Source organism: Corvus moneduloides, chromosome Z, assembly GCF_009650955.1.
Source record: "Corvus moneduloides isolate bCorMon1 chromosome Z, bCorMon1.pri, whole genome shotgun sequence".
Classification (NCBI taxonomy): Eukaryota; Metazoa; Chordata; class Aves; order Passeriformes; family Corvidae; genus Corvus; species Corvus moneduloides.
This window is the reverse complement of record NC_045511.1, coordinates 39,452,222-39,469,929: the sequence shown is the minus strand read 5'-3', so window position 1 is coordinate 39,469,929 and position 17,708 is coordinate 39,452,222. Positions and strand designations below refer to the sequence as shown.

The 17,708-nt window shown below is 40.9% G+C and overlaps 2 protein-coding genes across 11 annotated transcripts in view; both read right to left on the bottom strand.

Annotated features, from left to right (window-relative positions):
* Positions 1 to 8,754, bottom strand: part of KIF27 (kinesin family member 27) — a 29,721-nt gene extending 20,967 nt beyond the window's left edge. For 5 of the 10 annotated variants that reach the window (XM_032095805.1, XM_032095799.1, XM_032095807.1 and 2 more), the window contains exons 1-3: positions 6,802 to 8,705; positions 4,598 to 4,798; positions 2,488 to 3,425 (exon numbers count right to left, since the gene is read on the bottom strand). In XM_032095805.1, the coding sequence (XP_031951696.1) occupies positions 2,488 to 3,425; positions 4,598 to 4,798; positions 6,802 to 7,099 (1,437 nt within the window). In that variant the 5' untranslated portion in view covers positions 7,100 to 8,705. Of the gene's footprint in view, positions 1 to 2,487; positions 3,426 to 4,597; positions 4,799 to 6,801 lie in introns of all 10 variants that reach the window. The other 5 variants (XM_032095803.1, XM_032095801.1, XM_032095800.1 and 2 more) reach the window with 5 other exon arrangements.
* Positions 8,755 to 9,680: 926 nt separating this feature from the next.
* On the bottom strand, positions 9,681 to 17,312 carry CZH9orf64 (chromosome Z C9orf64 homolog). The gene is made up of 4 exons (XM_032096835.1): positions 16,876 to 17,312; positions 15,630 to 15,889; positions 11,630 to 11,825; positions 9,681 to 10,366 (listed from the first exon to the last, which is right to left on the bottom strand). Exons 1-4 carry the CDS (start codon positions 17,210 to 17,212, stop codon positions 10,134 to 10,136), a joined length of 1,026 nt encoding a protein of 341 aa, XP_031952726.1. The 5' UTR covers positions 17,213 to 17,312; the 3' UTR covers positions 9,681 to 10,133.
* Between the last annotated feature and the right edge of the window lie 396 nt (positions 17,313 to 17,708).

The window sequence follows — 17,708 nt, the reverse complement described above, 5'->3', positions numbered from 1 at the left end:
TTGCTGTCATACGATGACCATATGTTCTGTACAGACTTCTGCCACACAGCTCATGTGCACTGTATATTGTTTGCGTCTTTCAAGGCCTGATTATTGTCTCGAGGCCTGATTATTGCCCATGTCACTGCAGACCACCTCCACCACCTCTAATTCCCTCAAACATTAAATATGTTCCTCTGTGACAGTCCACATGCCTTACTAGGTGACAGACAATATCTTCCTTAAGAGAGTACTTTGTCTTCATGCTCAATAGGAGTTACCTCTGGAGTTTGGAAGTGGCCGACCCTCTTCCAATCCCTCTGTCAATCCCACAAACCCTAGCAAAGAATCCCAGCTGATGTGTTTCCCTACCTTCTAGTTCCAGACTGTTAGCCCCACTATTCCAGCTCTGGAGCAACCAGGTAGCAATTAGGTCATCTTGTCAGGCAAAATCTTTATACATTATCTTGCAGCTAGGTCATGGATAGGGACCGGGTAGCTTCCACCTCTTATGATTTCTGTCTCTTTCCTTTCCTATCCTGGTCCAGAACAGGCTGCCTGTTCTTCCTCTCTCCTCTTCTGAGCAGGAGCTGCTTCTTCTCTTATTAACTTGATCTCTGCTTCCACTGTTTCTTCTTTACTACAAGATCAACTATTACAGTTGAAGGTTCAGTCTCTGGTTTAGTGTCTGTGTGGCCTCAGACCAAGAGATCTTCTTAGTCTCACACCACCACAAGCTTGTTTGTGGGCTTTTAGACCAGAACCTCTTGTATTTCTAAGGGCAGTGGACACCGACTTGATAGGCATGGGGCAGATCCAACACAGCTATCTGTGGATCACTGTGTTTCACCTTCGCTCCTTCAAGTGATGTATTTGTTTGATGCCTGTTCAGGCATGAAATCACAAGCTGTCAGAGGCAGCAACGGCCCTGTGCTCCTGCCCAACTCCTCCCATACATACTGACACCCCAGGAATCAATCACCTAAGAGCATGTTCCTGTGTGGCAACCCCCAAAGAGCTGTTTAACCTTATAAACAATAATCAAAGTCGGGATCACAACACATCAGTATGAACAGTCTGATTACATAAGGATACTGGAGGAACTCTGAAGCCACTACATCAAGGCTACAAAAAAACTGTCCTGGAGGAGAGGACAGGATAGGCACCACTTTTTCCCCTCTCTGCACAAAATGTCTCAGAGAAGAAGAGGGGAAAAGTACAGTTGCTGGTTTTATCCATGAGGTGATTCTTGGAGTATGGGGACATCCACAATGTAAGACCCGAGTACCAGATTAGGCTGATAGACAGTGGTTTAGTCATAGCTCTCCCAAGCAAAGGAAAATAAAGTGATAAACAGCAAAAAAAACAGCAAAAATGCATTTTAATGACTATCTGAAAACGGTCATTAATGGTTCTTGGAGGTTATTGTACAGCTAGAAAGGAATTAGACAGCTGAATATTCAAGGACACACACAAATCAGTAGCCAAAGCAAATATGCAGCTTCATGACCTGCAACAGTCATTCATCAACTTAACTAAACAGGCATTAATAGCTACAAGTTTAGTCTAGCACACATTAATCAAATCTGTTATTATCTTGAAGGCCTTGAGCCGCAGGTTGGGTTCCAAATAGACTGTGGTGGGTTACCCCAGTAGGTTGCTAAGCACACAGAGCTGTCCTTTCACTTCCCCCTACCCCCACCTCCTAGGAGAACAGAGGAAGAGCAAAGGGAAAGTGAAAGCAAGAAAATTTGTGGGTCAAGATAGAAACTGATTAGTAAGCGATGATAAAGTGGAAGAGAGAAAGAAAACAAAACAAAACAGATGAAGGAAAGGCTATCGCCCACCACCTCCCAAGGCTGACTAATGCTCAACCCGTTCTGGGCAAAATACAACTAATCTCCCTAAACCTCCTCCGGTCCCTTTTTATTGATGAGCATCAAGTTATATGGTATGAAATCTTTGATTAGTTCAGGTCATCTGCTTTGTTGAGTGTTTGTGTCTCCTACTATTCATGCACCCTCCAATCTATTTACTGCAAGGCAGAGGCAGTAAAAGAGAAGGCCTTTCACTGTACAAAACACGGTTCAGCAAGAGCAAAAGCATTACTGTGTTATTATCATTGTATTGGTCACAAATCTAAAACACAGCACCCTCAGAGATCCTATACAGAAACTAACTCCATCCCATCCAGAGCCAGCACACTAGCATAGCTAAAACCAAAAACCTAACAGATAAAACAGCTCAGCCTCAAGAGTCATCTTGAAACTGACTAGAGGAAATATGACATTACTTCACTTATCTCTGTTGTCACTGATTGTGTATTCAAACATCCATTAAAATAAACCCATGTCCCAGAGATTAGCCAAACAAAATTATACAAAATTGTAAATTACTTGTCAAATTAAGTACAGGTGACAGTTTTATTCATCTTTCAAAATGGAGTTTAGATTTTGGCAGATTGCTTTTTCACTTAGTCATTTAAATAAACAGCTTATAATTAAATACCTGACATTTCTTCAGTTCCCTCTTCAGCTGAAGAATTGTGATGTGATGTGGGTCTGGGTTGGTCTCAGTCCCTGCATCCGCTTCCTGGATGGTGAGAGCTTCCTTCCTTACATTCTGTACCATAGTGATCCAGCTCTGCAACCTGTCCCGCTGACTTCTTCTTAAGCTAACATCATTGTTCAAATCAACCAGAAAGGGGAAAGCTTCATCTACACAATTTCTGTAACTGAAATATTGAACCTGAAGGCGGGTGAGCTGCTCCTCAAGTGAACCAATACGGGCCTTTTCTTCATTTAAGTCATGTAAATGCTGATTACTGACCTGCTGGTTCTGCAAAGCTTCCCGAAGCAATCTGATTTCAAGTTCCATTTCATCAATGCGGTCTTTTTCTGGGTTGTAATTAACTACTGGTTTATTTCTAATGTTTTTTGCTCTGTTGGCATATTTGAGGGAATTTAAAGATTCATCAAAGTCCAGTGAGGATGGACTTATACATGTTATCATAACAGTCTTGGCATTTCCTCCAAGGGAGTCTTTCAGAATACGAGTGATTTTAGCATCCCTGTATGGAATATGTACACTTTTTCTTTTTGGGTCTCCAAGGGCACTGATGACATTTCCCAAGGCCAAAAGACCACTATTGATCTGAACTGATTCTTTGAAGCGTTCACCAGTATTTCCAGTCTTTGCTACCCTCTCTGATCCTGCCAAATCCACAAAATGAAACTTTGAAGCGATAGAATCCTGTGCAGCATCAGTATTATTCTGATACTCTGTAGACTGCTTCTGACAAATACTGATGGTAAAAATGGCATGAGATCGACTAGAGTGCTCATTCATCTGTGTTGTGCCTCTGTGACGAGCTGCATTGCCACTTTCCAGCAGGCTTATCACTTCATCTGCACATTCTACTTGGAATTCCTTAGCACCGACAATCACTTCAAACACCAAACCAAGTGAAAGTAAGAATAATTTAATTAATTCTAAACTCTTCAGCAAAAGTTTACAGCAATAACTATAAACATGCATTAGAGAAACATACAAGCCTGAATTATTATGAGGTCATAGCATATAGCTATAGAAATAGAAGATACAATATGTGAAAAGCTCTAAGGATATTTTGCCAGTTAAAAAAAAAGACTAAAAACCATGAAGCTTTAGTAAAAATGATTCCAAGTCTGTACTAAGAGCAGAATTTCTATTCTGAATAGTGCAGATAGCTGGGCCTTTGGGGCAGGTATCTGTTAGTAAACTAATAAAGTGTACGTGTACTTCTACCAACTACTTCAACTAATCATATTTTTTATCATCTTTTTCTTTTAACGAAAGATGGAAAACATCCTAGCACAATTTACTGAATCTGACTCTAACTGTATGAAAGAAAATAAATAATTTAAAATATATTGTGGGATCCTTTTGAAACAATGATATTGTCTGTAAGACTTGTGCTAAACTAGTGCCTTCTCCAGCTACAGACAAAAAACCCATGACAGCTCAACACAACAGTATAATAAAACTAGAGTAAACACAACAACTAGAATATAAAGAAAAAAAAAAAGCCAAACCTAAAACAGATTATATACTTTCAGAATAAAATATCTTTGATGTGGATTCTTCTAGCATTTTCATGAAGTGAACAGGAAACCTATAGGGCAAGTGTTAATCTAGAAGCCTCCAAAAGTATCTACTCCCCCTCCTCTCAACGAAGTCGTCTTTTCCACTCATTTCATTGTAAAAGGAGAGCAGGTATTTACAATATTATTGACTTAACAATTGTAATTTTGAAGGGAGAAGCAATGGTTTAATCTTAAAATATGTATTCAAGAGAATAATCACATACTATTTTGTTTCTAGACAGTATTTGCAGAAACAATAATTGTGTATTTACCATTTGTTGCCATTTCCATCCATATAATAGAACATCTATATTGCGCACAGGCATCTAAACCCCAAACTGCTTCCAAACAGCTCAACTGGGTTTATATTCTGAAACTTCAACTTTTTTTCCCTTTTATTCATTGGTAATGAGTAAGCACTTTCAAGAGAAAACAAGACTAATTTGGACACAAACTGAAACCCAAACCACCAAAGTTTAGCGCCGAAATCCTACCTGTATTTCCTTTCTCATCTTCTCGGATATGTAGTTCTTTTACAGAGGTCTCCAAATCCAACAAATCTCGAAGTTCTTCCTTGTAAACCTCTATATAGGATACCTTCACATGGAAATTAATATTATGGTGTTCAGAAATATGCTGAAATAATTCCTGAATAGCCCGTGGGATTATGCCCCTTTCATCCACTGACACTGATGCTAAAATACAAGCACAAATGTCACAGAGACTTGCAGTCATTCTGTCACATAAATTACAAAGACTGAAAATTCAGAGAAGTCTGTGATATTTGGTACGCAACACACTAAGGAATTTGAAGAGCTCATTGTTCACAAGGAATTTTTTGTGTGTGTGTGTGTTAGAATTTTTGTTTGCATCCAGTACCAGGATTCAAATTTAAGTTCTAAATTACATAATGTTATAGTCGTGAAAGTTATGAAAAATATGGAGTCTGCTTTAAAACTGTACTCCTCAGAGTACAGATTTCTTCTTTATCCCTACTCATTATGGTTAGCAATGACATCTCAAGGATTTGAGAAAATAGAAATTCTACTTACATAAAGCAAAATCATCAGTAACTTGGTGAGACAAGATTTATGACCAACATTAACAGTAATTTCCTATTTTTTCAAAGTAGACATGGAACACTAGTGCCAAACTCTACTTTTAAAAAAAATATTCAGGGCAGGACAATGCTCCCATTAATAATCTGTGCTCTTTATCCAAGACTATGAAAGCTGTTTGCCTATGAGACGATACCAGGAATCTTTTTTACCAAAAAACTAAAGGGTTGTTTACATCTAACTATTAATTTAGTAAATATATTTATTAAACTAAAAAGTTGTAATTGCAGAGCTATGATCAGCCTTAGAGTATGACATCCACTACCAAACAATTTAGCTAGCAATGCTACTTACAGGAACATTAAACAACTACTAGTGAAGGAAATAGAAGTGAAGCTACAACAATAAGGAGAAGAGGCCAATGGTATGAGGGTCAACAAAGCTAAGTGCGAGGTCCTGCCCTAGAGTCACAACAGTCCCCTTAAGCACTACAGGCTGGGTGGCGGCAGAGTAGCTGGAAAGCTGCTCAGCTAGAAAGGACCTGGGGGTGCTGATTGACAGCAGCTGAACATGAGCCAGCATGTGCCCAGGTGGCCAAGAAGGTCAGTGGCATCCTGGCCTGCATCAGCAATAGTGTGGCCAGCAGGACCAGGGCAGGGATTGTTCCCCTGTACTCAGCACTGGTGAGGCCACACCTCAAATGCTGTGTTCAGTTCTGGGCCTGTCACTGTAAGAAGGACATTGAGGGGCTGGGGCATGTCCAGAGAAGGGCAACAGAAATGAGGTAGGGTCTGGAGCACACGTCCTGTGAGAAGGCTGAGGGAGCTGAGGTTGTTTAGCCTGGAGAAAAGGAGGCTCAGGAGAGACCTTACTGCTCGCTACAACTGCCTGACAGGAGGGTGCAGCCAGGTGGGGGGGTTGGTCTCCTCTCCCAGCTAAAAAGTGACAGGACAAGAGGAAATGACCTTAGGTTGCACCTGGAGAGGCTTAGATTGGATATTAGGAAAAATTTCTTCACTGGTGGTCAACCAATTAACAGGCTTTGTTGTGGACCTGAAAATGCTGAGTTAACTCAAGTTGGACTTTATGATCTTAGGATTCTTTTCCAACATAAACAATTCTGTGATCCTGTGATTCTAAATAAAAGGAAGACTCTACCAAGATCTTTATAATACTCTATTTATATCCACTTGAAAGAATTAAATCATAGATTTCTTTGATGACACAGAAATTTCTCTCAAAAAACCCCAAACAAACAAACCAACACAGAGTGAGCAAGCAATCTAGTGTCTAATGCAGACATTTTCAAGGTAAGATAAACATAGCAAAAATCTTCAAAGACACTGCATTTCAGAAAAAAGTTCTAATTTAAGTTGCGTGTTAAAATGTGGAATGTGAAAGAACACTTAATAAATTGGTTTTCTTCTTAGATATTTTTGGTATAATCTAATTTATGGAGAAGTTTTTAGAACTTTAATTATCACACAAATTTTGGAAGCTTTATTTTTTTACTACAGGTTTTTTCCTTGGTCCTTAAAATTCTGCAGCATCATCTGCTATGTAATAAATATTTAACTTGCATAAGTACACTCTTTACCAATTAAAAAACCCCCCAAACCAAAAACCATTATATAACCTACCAATGTGGTCACCGCCAATGGTGTAAGTCTTCCCAGAACCAGTCTGTCCATATGCAAACACTGTAGCATTGTATCCTTCAGTCAGAGACACTAGAAGAGGCTTAATGCAAACAGCATAAACTTCTTCTTGGGTTGAGTTTTTGCCAAATACAAAATCAAAAGTGAAGACATGGTCCTTTCCAATGATGACCTGTTTGGCATTTGGGACTAATCTGACACACACTTGGTGGTTATGAAGTATTTCTTTGGAAAGCAGAGGTCTGACTCGGACTGCAACCTTAACTGGGATCTCCTCCATGCCAGACTCCACCCCTCTGCTTCCCACTCAGTATTCACACAGTCAAGAAGAAATCTTTTACCACTGCTCTGTTCACCTCATTCACAGTTGTCTGCAACTAAGAAAAGAAGTTTTCCATGTTATATAATATAAAAGAATGCATCTCCTGAAGCGGAAAGTTGAGATTTCCTAAGGAACATATAAGCACTAGTACAATCTTGAAAAGTACCTGATATAAATGCAGCTCTATTAATAACTGCTTAATCAATTAATAAATTAATTTTGCATTTATTAATTTCCAAGCTAGCAGACTTAAGTCTGAAAGTTGCCCGATTTCCTATTTGAATATAACACAGTCATACAAAGCAACAATATCGTAGGAGCTTGTTAATAAACACTGTTGATAAAGCAAAGGCTTACAATGGATCCTCTCATTTTCCTGATCCTGCATTCGTATCGCATAGGCAACACAAATCAGTCAAACAAAACCTTTTTCTCCAAAAGCTGTATGTGCATACCTGTTTCAATACCCTCTTCCACTTATGAAGCACCAAACACTTCTAACTCAACAAGCACAAAGAAGTGTGATTTTAAATGTATTTAGTTACTACATGTAAAGCATTCTTCTGATTTTGATCTGAAACTTTAAGCACATATGAGCTATCTTTTAGTAATTATAATTTTAGAATACATGGTTCCTTATACTGCTTGGTGCATATTCATTCTTACAGCATAAGCATTGCACAGTAGCACACTTGTAAATATTAAGGAATTGCCTTTCTTTATAGCTGTTTTTCACTAGAATTCAAAAACCTGCATGGCATCCCACATGCATCTTTTCTGTTGTTGCTAATTCTGAGAATCTTTGTCATGCAAGGTAAAGTTTGCTGAACTTCCTGCTCTCAAACACATTACTTTCAAGAAAGCTGTATTACTGAACTGGCAGTAAATCAACTAAATCCCCAAAATTCAAGTTTGTTGAAAACTAACAGCGTTGTCTTGCAGCGAAGAGAAGAGCTTATGCATTTCATTTTATTCCTTTTAGTTTGAGGACCACAGGTGAGAAACCATCTGAAGTTTGAAAAAAGAAAAGCCCCATTTTATTGACTGAGCATAAGAACAAGGAAGCAAAGCATGAGAATGAGTCAAGACTTGTATCATAAGAGACATGGCAATCAGATACATAAACATACTAACTACAGAATAGAAACACATTTTGGCTGGTAACTGAGTTTAGTTACCTGGGTGCATTATTTTTTTACCCCCTAGTAAGTGCTGCTCTTAAGTGCCAACATTTCCTACTCTCTTTTTAAAGTTATATAAATAAACAAAAACAAACAAACAAACAAATTAATTAATAAACCACGTCTCAGGTGTGGGAGGGAATCCCTGTTTCCTAAGAATCTATTTTATAAAAGAACGTGGGAATATGAAATATTCCCAATATGCCAAAGCTAGAGAGATACTTGGGTGTCAGTACCCGCGGCTGCCATAAGGCAGAGGCAAACATGCTGGCAACCTTTTCGCTTGCACGGATATTGTGAGGGCGGCCCAGCACATTTTCCGTGTTTGCAACGTCTCCAAACCTGAGGAGCAGGCGGGATCGGTATCACCCGTGGGTGTCGGGAGCGGCTCGGGCCGGGGAGCCCGCCGTGCCCTGCTGCCGCAGCGTGCCGCGGGCCGCGCCGCGGGGCCCGTGCCGGAGCGAGGGCCGGAGCAGCGGTGGCCGGAGCGGGGGCCGGAGCAGAGGCGGCCGGAGCAGAGGCGGCCGGAGCGAGGGCCGGAGCGAGGGCCGGAGGAGCGGTGGCCGGAGCAGCGAGGGCCGGAGGAGCGGTGGCCGGAGCAGCGAGGGCCGGAGGAGCGGTGGCCGGAGCAGCGCCGACCGCCCCCGCTCGCTGCTCGCGGCCCCTCGCTAGGCAACGGCCGCCATGCCCGGCCGCGGGCCCGCGCACACAGCGCCCCCAGCGGCGGGACGCGCGGGGCGGGGCGCGACTGGCGGGCCCCCGGCCCTGCTTCCCGCCGTGCCCAGGCCTGGGCCCCTCCGCTCAGGAAGGCCAGTAAGGAGCTGGAGCGTGTCCAGAGAAGGGCAACGGAGCTGGGGAAGGATCTGGAGCACAAGTCCTGTTAGCAGCAGCTGAGCGAGCTGGGGGTGTTTAGCCTGGAGGAGGTTCAGGGGGACCTTACTGCTCTCTACAACTGCCTGAAAGGAGAGTGCAGCAAGATGGCGTTCGGCCTCTTCTCAGAGGCAGCAGGTGCCAGTACAAATGGAAATAACCTCAAGCTGTGATAGGGAAGGTTCAGGTTAGACATCAGGAAAAATTTCTTCACAGAAAGGGTGATTAAATATTGGAACAGGCTGCCTAGGAAGGTGGTAGAGTCACAGTCCCTGGAGGTGTTTAAGGAAAGACTTAAGGAAAGATGTGGCACTCCCTCAGTGCCACGGTCTAATGCACAAAGTGGTGTTCAGATTGGACTTGATCTCAGAAATCTTTTCCAACCTACATCATTCTGTGATTCCTCCCCTTGCTTCCTGCCTCCCTCCCCGAGTGGACTGAGCCCCCCCATCTCACCCCTAGCAGTAATGACACAGATACACCCCATGGCACATCTGTCACCGCACTGTTTATTGGACAAATGGACGGGTTCCACTTTCATCTCTGAGCAGTAAAGCATGTGCCAAGCACCTGCCACCTCCGTGCAGGTGTGAGAGGGGATGGGCAGACACAGGGAGGGGCTGGGGAGCAAGGTACACCACAGGGTCTGCACACACACCTTGCTGCGCACAGGCAGCCATGTACACCAACACAAAGCTTGAAGCAGGAGCAACAAAACCTGCCCACAAAGTTTGCACTGTTAATTCCAGTCAGGGCAAGCAAAAGATTAAAAGAAAAGGTAACAAAACAATGGGGAAAAAAAAAGGCGCATTGTTAATACATCACCAGAAAACAAACATTTGATTTAACAGTTCCAAATTGGTGCATGACAAACCACCATATGAAAAGCAAAACTGCATTTCAAAAGATAAGGCAACAATACAACAGCTATCAGACTGGACTTAGTAATATATACACCGTACTCGGTGGAACGGGATATCTTTCATCTCTTCCCTGTGATCCCGGGCATAGTCCCAAAGATAATAATCGAGTAAAACCGCATTGATCCTTTCATGCATGTCCTGACCCTTCTTCTGATAAAGCTCCTGAAGGTGCTTACAAATCAGTGCACAACACCAAATAGAACAGCCACGGATCTCTACCTCTTCTTTGTCTCCAGACTGGAAAAGTGTTCCTGCAGGCACAAGAGACAGCAATCCATTTACATGCAACAGACAGAACGGCCAAGGACTGCCTAAACTTGCTCATTTTTCCTCCTTCACGTTCATTCTGTTTTAGGATTCCAGTTCTCATGATTTGTGCTACAACTGTTAACAATGTTGCTATATATTTTCTAATGGTTACTTTAATTTTACCATACACACTTAGAAGCCTCCCTCCCATTCAATTCAAACAACATCCAGTATTCTAAGGAACTGCTTTAGGAACAGGGTGTACTGCACATCATATGATCATTTCTTTGCTTGTGGAGACAAAAAATATAGTCTTTTATTATAGTATACTTTTTAGTATATAATTATTATACTTCATAGTATATTTTCTGCCAGTATAACTGAAGTCTAAGATTTTAAAATTAAAAACAAACAACCCCCCAAAAGAACTAAATGTAAAGAGAACCAGTGGAATTATTTAAATGGGAATGTTCTCATTAGGATTCATGGAAGGATAAAATGTCTACGTGGTCTATTTAATATAGAGATATGCATAAAAACATAAATATATATGGTCATTCTATTAAGATTCATGGATAACTGCGATCATCTGTTTATCTTCCTGGGTATTTCTGAAGTTGCATAATAGCAGTTCTACATCTAAATACAGTAATTTTACAGTGCAAAAGAGATTAGCTGATTTTTAGTCACTAAAATTCATGGTTAGTAAGTACTGGGAAGATGAAACCATGCTTAAAAATGAGATTCTAGTCACACGCAATTAACTTCATTTAAAGCAATATTTTTTTAAATGGATGCTTATAATATTGCTTTGCTTATTAACTAGCAGTTCAGTACAAATAAAGAGGCATTTACATGTTTTTACATCATATTTGAATTAATGACAAAATCATTGTTTCTTTTATGTAAACCTCAAAAATCATAACTGTTCTCATGCTGAAAAGTGGTTTTGCAAGAGCAGCTTTTCAGAAACTCAGAAATCAATTATTTTCAATTTGAGTCTCTTTAATCCCTCCCTTATCAATGTTTAATCCACAAAACAGTTAGGTCTTTATAAAAAAGTAATCTTAAGACCTCACCCAAGATCATGGTTAGAGAAAAAGTTCCTTCCTGTTACGTCATCACTATGTAAGAAATCCTTGTTCCATGGAGGAAAAATATGGGCACATAACCCTTACATGGACAACACATTATATTTTAGAACTAGCCTTAGTCTACAACGTCAGGCGGTAAGATTACTTGATATTAGCAAGGACAGAACCAACCTTCACGTAGTTTCTTCATTAATTCTTCAGAATACTTCATTGCTTTTAAGTGAACAAGAACTTGAGGAATTCTGTAGTCAGCAAATATTGTCAGACTAGAAATATCATCAAAAGAGCCATCTCCTTTGCCTTCTAATACACTCCATGTGTCAGCCACAAGTATTTGTGCCCGTTTGTAGAAAGATACCTTTTTTTTCTGAAGAAAGAAGTTTATGGATTATTTAAGTGCCTGATCAATAAATATAGCAAATAACACGTTAAGTACATCATATTGTTAAGCAAGCATTAGTTAACTAGAACAGAATGAAACTGCAACACTCTTAAACATCTTAAAATCTAAACAGTATCAAACACAAACAAGGATTATGTGGAATGCTCATAAATAAACTGAAATAAAAGAATAACATAATAAAAGTTACTGCAGTGAATAAAAATTGTTTAGAATATGCTTGCATCTCAGAACACATTCATAGTGGTTTACTGCCACTTGGCAAACACTGGAGTTGAAAGTCCAGCAACATCCATTTTCAGAAACTCTACAGAACATCCAACCTTTTAATTTGACAAGAGAAGCATAATAGGAATGTATTGTATTAGACAATTAAAACGTTTTGTTAATCAGTTTTTCTGTACTGTTAAAGAAACAGAATTCTAATGAAAACTTTAATGAATGCTCCTCCGTGTTTACTGCCAAGATGCTGTAACTATTCCTGATACAAAATTACATTTTCTGTCCTTAAATGCTATTCTCCAAAAACACTGAGAAGGTCAACTACATTTCAAAGAACAACTTCTGCAAACATCCTCAAAACTCCTGCCTTCCCTGTAACTCATTCTATACTTGACATACATGCACAAACTTACTTCTAGAGAACATACATGATTTTGTATGTTAAATAACAAAACACCACGTGAAACATCACACAAGAAGTGGTAACAAGTAATGAACAGACCAAATTTTATCAGAGCTCCTACTGCCCCAAAGCAAGGGTGTTGATCTTTCATAGCATTAAGATTTTTCCAGCAGTACAGAACTGATTGTCTCTAGCATCACACAATTTCACAAGAGCAGAGGAAGGCAGAATTAGAATGGAACTTTGCATTTCATGCTGCAGTTTAATCTGGAAGAAAAATATTTTCTGGGACTCATCACTGAGCAGAAGAATTTATAGTTTCATTGCTTCAATTGTTAACTTTTATGTTGCACAGAGGTTATTAAGTTTATACAAAAATCTCAATATGAAAAAGACTATGAAGAATTTTTAGTAAATTTCCCCACGATTTACCAGAAAGCAAGGAAAGCACTAGGTGGATGATACTACATCTCAAAGAGAAAGAACTTAAGAACTTCCTTACTGTGCAAGTGACTGCACTGGCACAGATTGTCCAGAGAGGTTGTGGAGTCTCTCTTATGAAATATACTGAAGAACTGTCTGGACACAATCCTGTGCCATGTGCTCTAGGATGACCCTGCTTGAGCAGGGAGGTTAGACCCACTGTGGTCCTTTAAACCCTTACCCAGTCTGTGATTCTGTCTGTGAAAGACAGTAAAGATAGTACAATTTGTCAAAAAATTGAACTTTTTTCAAGATGGCAATACAACTATATTTCTTTTATCTTTTTTTTCTGCAACACCCTGCCTTTCCAGGAAACAGTACCATATAGAGGGACATTTGCATCTTCTCTGCAGTATAATGATGCCTGAAGAGGCCACCTAAAAACAGAGACTAGACAAGAATAAGGGAATAAATGTAGGTATTTATTTGAAGGGCCTTCAAAGGTACCCCCTGGGGAGCCAGAGGCTACTGCCAAAATGGACCCCAGTGTGGATGACAGGTCACGAGTGCTTCACACTTTTATAGGTTTGGTTCATTTGCATATCAGGGTTAATTCTCCAATTAAAGCTTCAGTTTAATGATGTAATTTCCCCTCAGCTCGCCCCCCCTTTAGAGGCTTCTGGTTTACTTATTTCAGGCCAGTCTGAGTGTCCTTGGAGAGCAGGCCTGGAGAGGCTTTGTTATGTCTACCTGGCATGAGAGAACAGCAGCTAACAGGCCACAAGAAACTTCAGAGTTACACACTAAGCAGTACAGGATTTGAAAGATATGAAAGTTAAAACCTAAGGCATCGCAATGTGCTAATATTAAGGGATATATCTAATTATGACCTACTGACATTAAAAGAAAGGAGGAGGATTGTGTTGGCAAAGAGTAAAATGTGATAGCACAGCCATAAAAAAAACCAAACCAACAACCAAAGAGTAGGAGGATCATGAGAATTTTACAACCTCAGTCCCAGGTGATGGATGGTAAATAAAAGATAAATACATGCAATGTCAGTGACTTTAAGATCAAAAAGGACTGCATGGAGTCTCTGTCAGAACACAAAAAACATCAAATGCAGCACAACATCTAAATATGAATTATCCACCAAGGATGTTTTGGAGATTTTGGTTTTGGTTTGCATTTTCTTTTTCAGAAAATGAACACTGGCAATTTCTGTGATTACATGTGTAATTACTAAAAGTATTTTGTAGATGTATTCAGAAAAACATACGGTCAAACAATTGTGCTAATTTTAGAAGTTCCCCTAGAAGGTCAGCTGTAGCAGTCTGTGATAGTATGATTCTAATATAGGACTCATCTTACAATCATATATATTTCTCCTCTGGAGAGTTACTGAAAAGCACTGGTTTGCTGTTGGATATTTCACCATCCTTCCAGTTCCCTCCTAACCCTTTAAAAGTCTTACTTGTGAAAGCTCAACCTGCCACAAAAATAATGTGATCCATGTCACCACTTTGAAAATACACATCTTGCTTAGTAAAAGCAGAAAAAAAGCTTCCATATTCATGCAACAGGCTTTATTACTAAGTCAGTGCTTACGGTCTGGGATCATTTTTGGAACACCTTTTCATTCTGTAGTCTGCTGCTGCTTTTAGGGAGGCTTGCTTTATAAAGCACTTAGCATCATCTCATGAAAGACATAACGTCAATGAGTCAGTCACTATAAAGATAAGAAAATATCACTTAACTTAGAAAATATTTCCTTTTTGATCATAAAAATTGTCAAAACATACTTTATATGTACAAAAACACCAAATAAACGAAACCAGTAGCTTCAACGATTAATTCAAAAGAACCTCTGATTTTTCACGTAAAGATATCTTGCTTCACAGCAGGAGACAAAGGAAAATAAAATGACGCCTCCTGCTGAAGGGCAATAAATGCAATAGGTTCAAAGCTTCAGTGACTGGTATTCCAAGAAGTTACCTTGAAAAGACTGCACAGACTAGTAGTATAGGCTGTACTGTCACTCACACAAAGTCTTTTGGATTTAATGATGTAACAGCTGAGTACTACCGCACATGCAACTGAGATCACGAGCTGCTACGTAAGTCACAGATGCTAAATGAAGATCATGCCTGTATAGGTGAAAACTGGGAGACAAAAAATACCAGATGGTCACTGTTTAATTCCCATAAGTTTCTTCCAATAAAAGCTTCAGTATACTGTCAACATTTGTACAAGTGTGAGTTACTTCTAATCTGTAGTCATTTGTGTAATGCCTGTTGAATCAACAACCGTTAGAGGAGGGAGTCCCAGTAGCTGTGCCTTAATTCTACCAGTTTCATTTCCTCCACTAGCTGCGGAGAGCCTCAAGGTAATGAAAAAAGAACATGGGAGGAGGAGGGTTGTCAGCAATTCCAGGGAAGGGAAAAAAAAACAAAGGAAAAAGGACTCTCATTTTTCAGGCAGGAATTATCTCAAATACTATGCATTTGTAAGGAGTACAAAGGAGGTGTGATCCAATTTGGAATTCAGAGTATATTGAAATGAATTACAGTAAAGTGATGAAGACAGAGACAGCATATGAAAAAAAAGGTACTCCTCTGGTGGAAAAAGAAAGTGACTCTTGTCCTGGCTAGTTGCGGACTATCAAGAGTCTTTTACTGTTACTAAATGTATGATTTCTTTTCAGAGCTTTAGAACTAGCTTACCTCAAATACAGCTTCATCTCTGTAAGAAGGAAAATTTTCCAGTACAAGACGTAGAAGTTTCTGAGCACTCTTCTCACTCATTTTAACACAGGTGAGGAAGGATCCTCCAAACTTCTCTAACAGAACTATTCCACTTTCATTCAGCACCCGATGTCTTTCTTCAATCAAAGGCAAAGGCACTTCTGTGTCAGAGCGAAATACATGCCTAACTTGGTCAAGCGTCATGGTGGCAAAATAGGATGCACTGGTGATAGGTATTCCTTCAGGAAGGTGAAAATAAGATATTTAGGCTATCATATAACATCTATAGACCTAATGCAATCGTCTGCTAAAGGAAAGCACTCTATAGAAAGATCTAAAAAGTCCATCAACTCTTAAACCTACCTTTGTTTTCAGCGATAACAGCACTCACAGAGCTGCTCAAACTAAATTTGTGACTGCCCACAATGCTTCTACAGACAATAAATTTCCAACAGACAACCATGGAACCGTTCTTACTTTTTGTATGTAATTTTTCCCAGCTACTTTGTCTTCATATTTTAAGTGTGATGCTTACATAGCACACTGTATATAGTCAGTATATAACTAGTGTAGTCCGAACAGGCCTGTTTCGCTTGGATCCTATTCATGCAATTGTGCTTTCACAAAAAAGTGTCTTAATGCTAATGCCCCCTTAATTTACAAACAACTATGCGGAAAATTAATTAAACTTTCATCTATAACTACTAACAGGGTTTTTTTTTGTTTTTTTTTTTTTTCCTGAGAACAGCAAGAGTGAGTGCTAAAGTATTGGGTTTAAATACAAAACTTTAAAATACTGGTTTAAAATATTGGTTTGAGGAGCATATGGGTTTTCAGACTTACTTTAGACGCTCTGGTATCAGATTAAACCAGAGGATTCTCGCTTTATGCCTCATTTTTTCATTTGCCATGGAAATACACAATTTATCTTAAGAATACATGTGAAATAACCCAAGTCATGCACAGCTGACTACTGGCAATCCTTAAAGTCTTTCGAATGGAAGAGATAACCCAGTTAAGAGACAGGTAGTTTCAGTACAAGGGTATTTTTACAGCACTACCAGTTCCGTTTCTCAAGCTCTACGGGACGCCTGCACAGCGAGCAGCAGCTCCCAAGAGCATGTCCCGCTTCCGAGACGCCGCCTTCATTTAATACGCGACGCTCGGCTTCCGACGCCCCTCGCCCGCAGCCCCGGCCCGGCCCCGCTCCCCGACGCTCACTGACCGTCGTCCAGGGCCCTGTTGACGGCCGCGCAGAGCGACCAGTAGCCGCTGTAGGTTTTATCCTTGTACTTCACAAGATACTTCCGCTCCTCCTGCTCGGACCAGAAGGAGAAGTTGAGGGTGTCTACCAGGAACACCCAGTCCACAGCCTCCTTGTCGGCGGCCCGGGGGTTCAGCTCGTGGAGGCTTTTCCACCCCGCCAGCCCGAACTCCGCCGCCGAGGCTTTGTCGAACAGGCTCTCCGCCACCCGCCGCGCCCCCTCTTCGTCCACGGAGACATCTTTGCTGTGTTCGGCTATGAACTTGGCGGACTCCAGGGGGGACGGGAACACCTCCATGCTCGGCAGGAAACACGCCTGCTGCCGAGGCCAGCCCCTCTGCCGCGCTTCCCGCGGGGTGCACCCCCGCCGCCCGCCCCGCCCCGTCCCCGCCCTGCCCCGCGGTGCCGCCGATGCGCGCAGGCGCGAGGGGAGGCGTGGCCCGCGCAGCGCCCGAGGGCCAGCGGAGACCGCGGGAGCGCCTGGGCCAGCGCATTCCAACTGAGAATCGCCCCCTCAAATCCTGCCAGGCTGGAGCACTGGGCAGACTCAGCTTCTTGGCAACGAAGTTTTCCAGAAGATTTCCATCATTGAAAACAAGAATAAAAAAAAAAAAAAAAAAGACGAACAAGAATGTGCGCGTTGAGTTGTTGAGCTTTTCTCCCCAATCAAACCAGAAAAGAACCAAACGAAAGACCGGCCCCAAGCCCTTTTGTATACATACTCAAGTGGGAAGCACACAGAGAAACTCAGCACCTGTTTTAGTTCACTCGCATGTTGCCCAAAACCTTAGCCT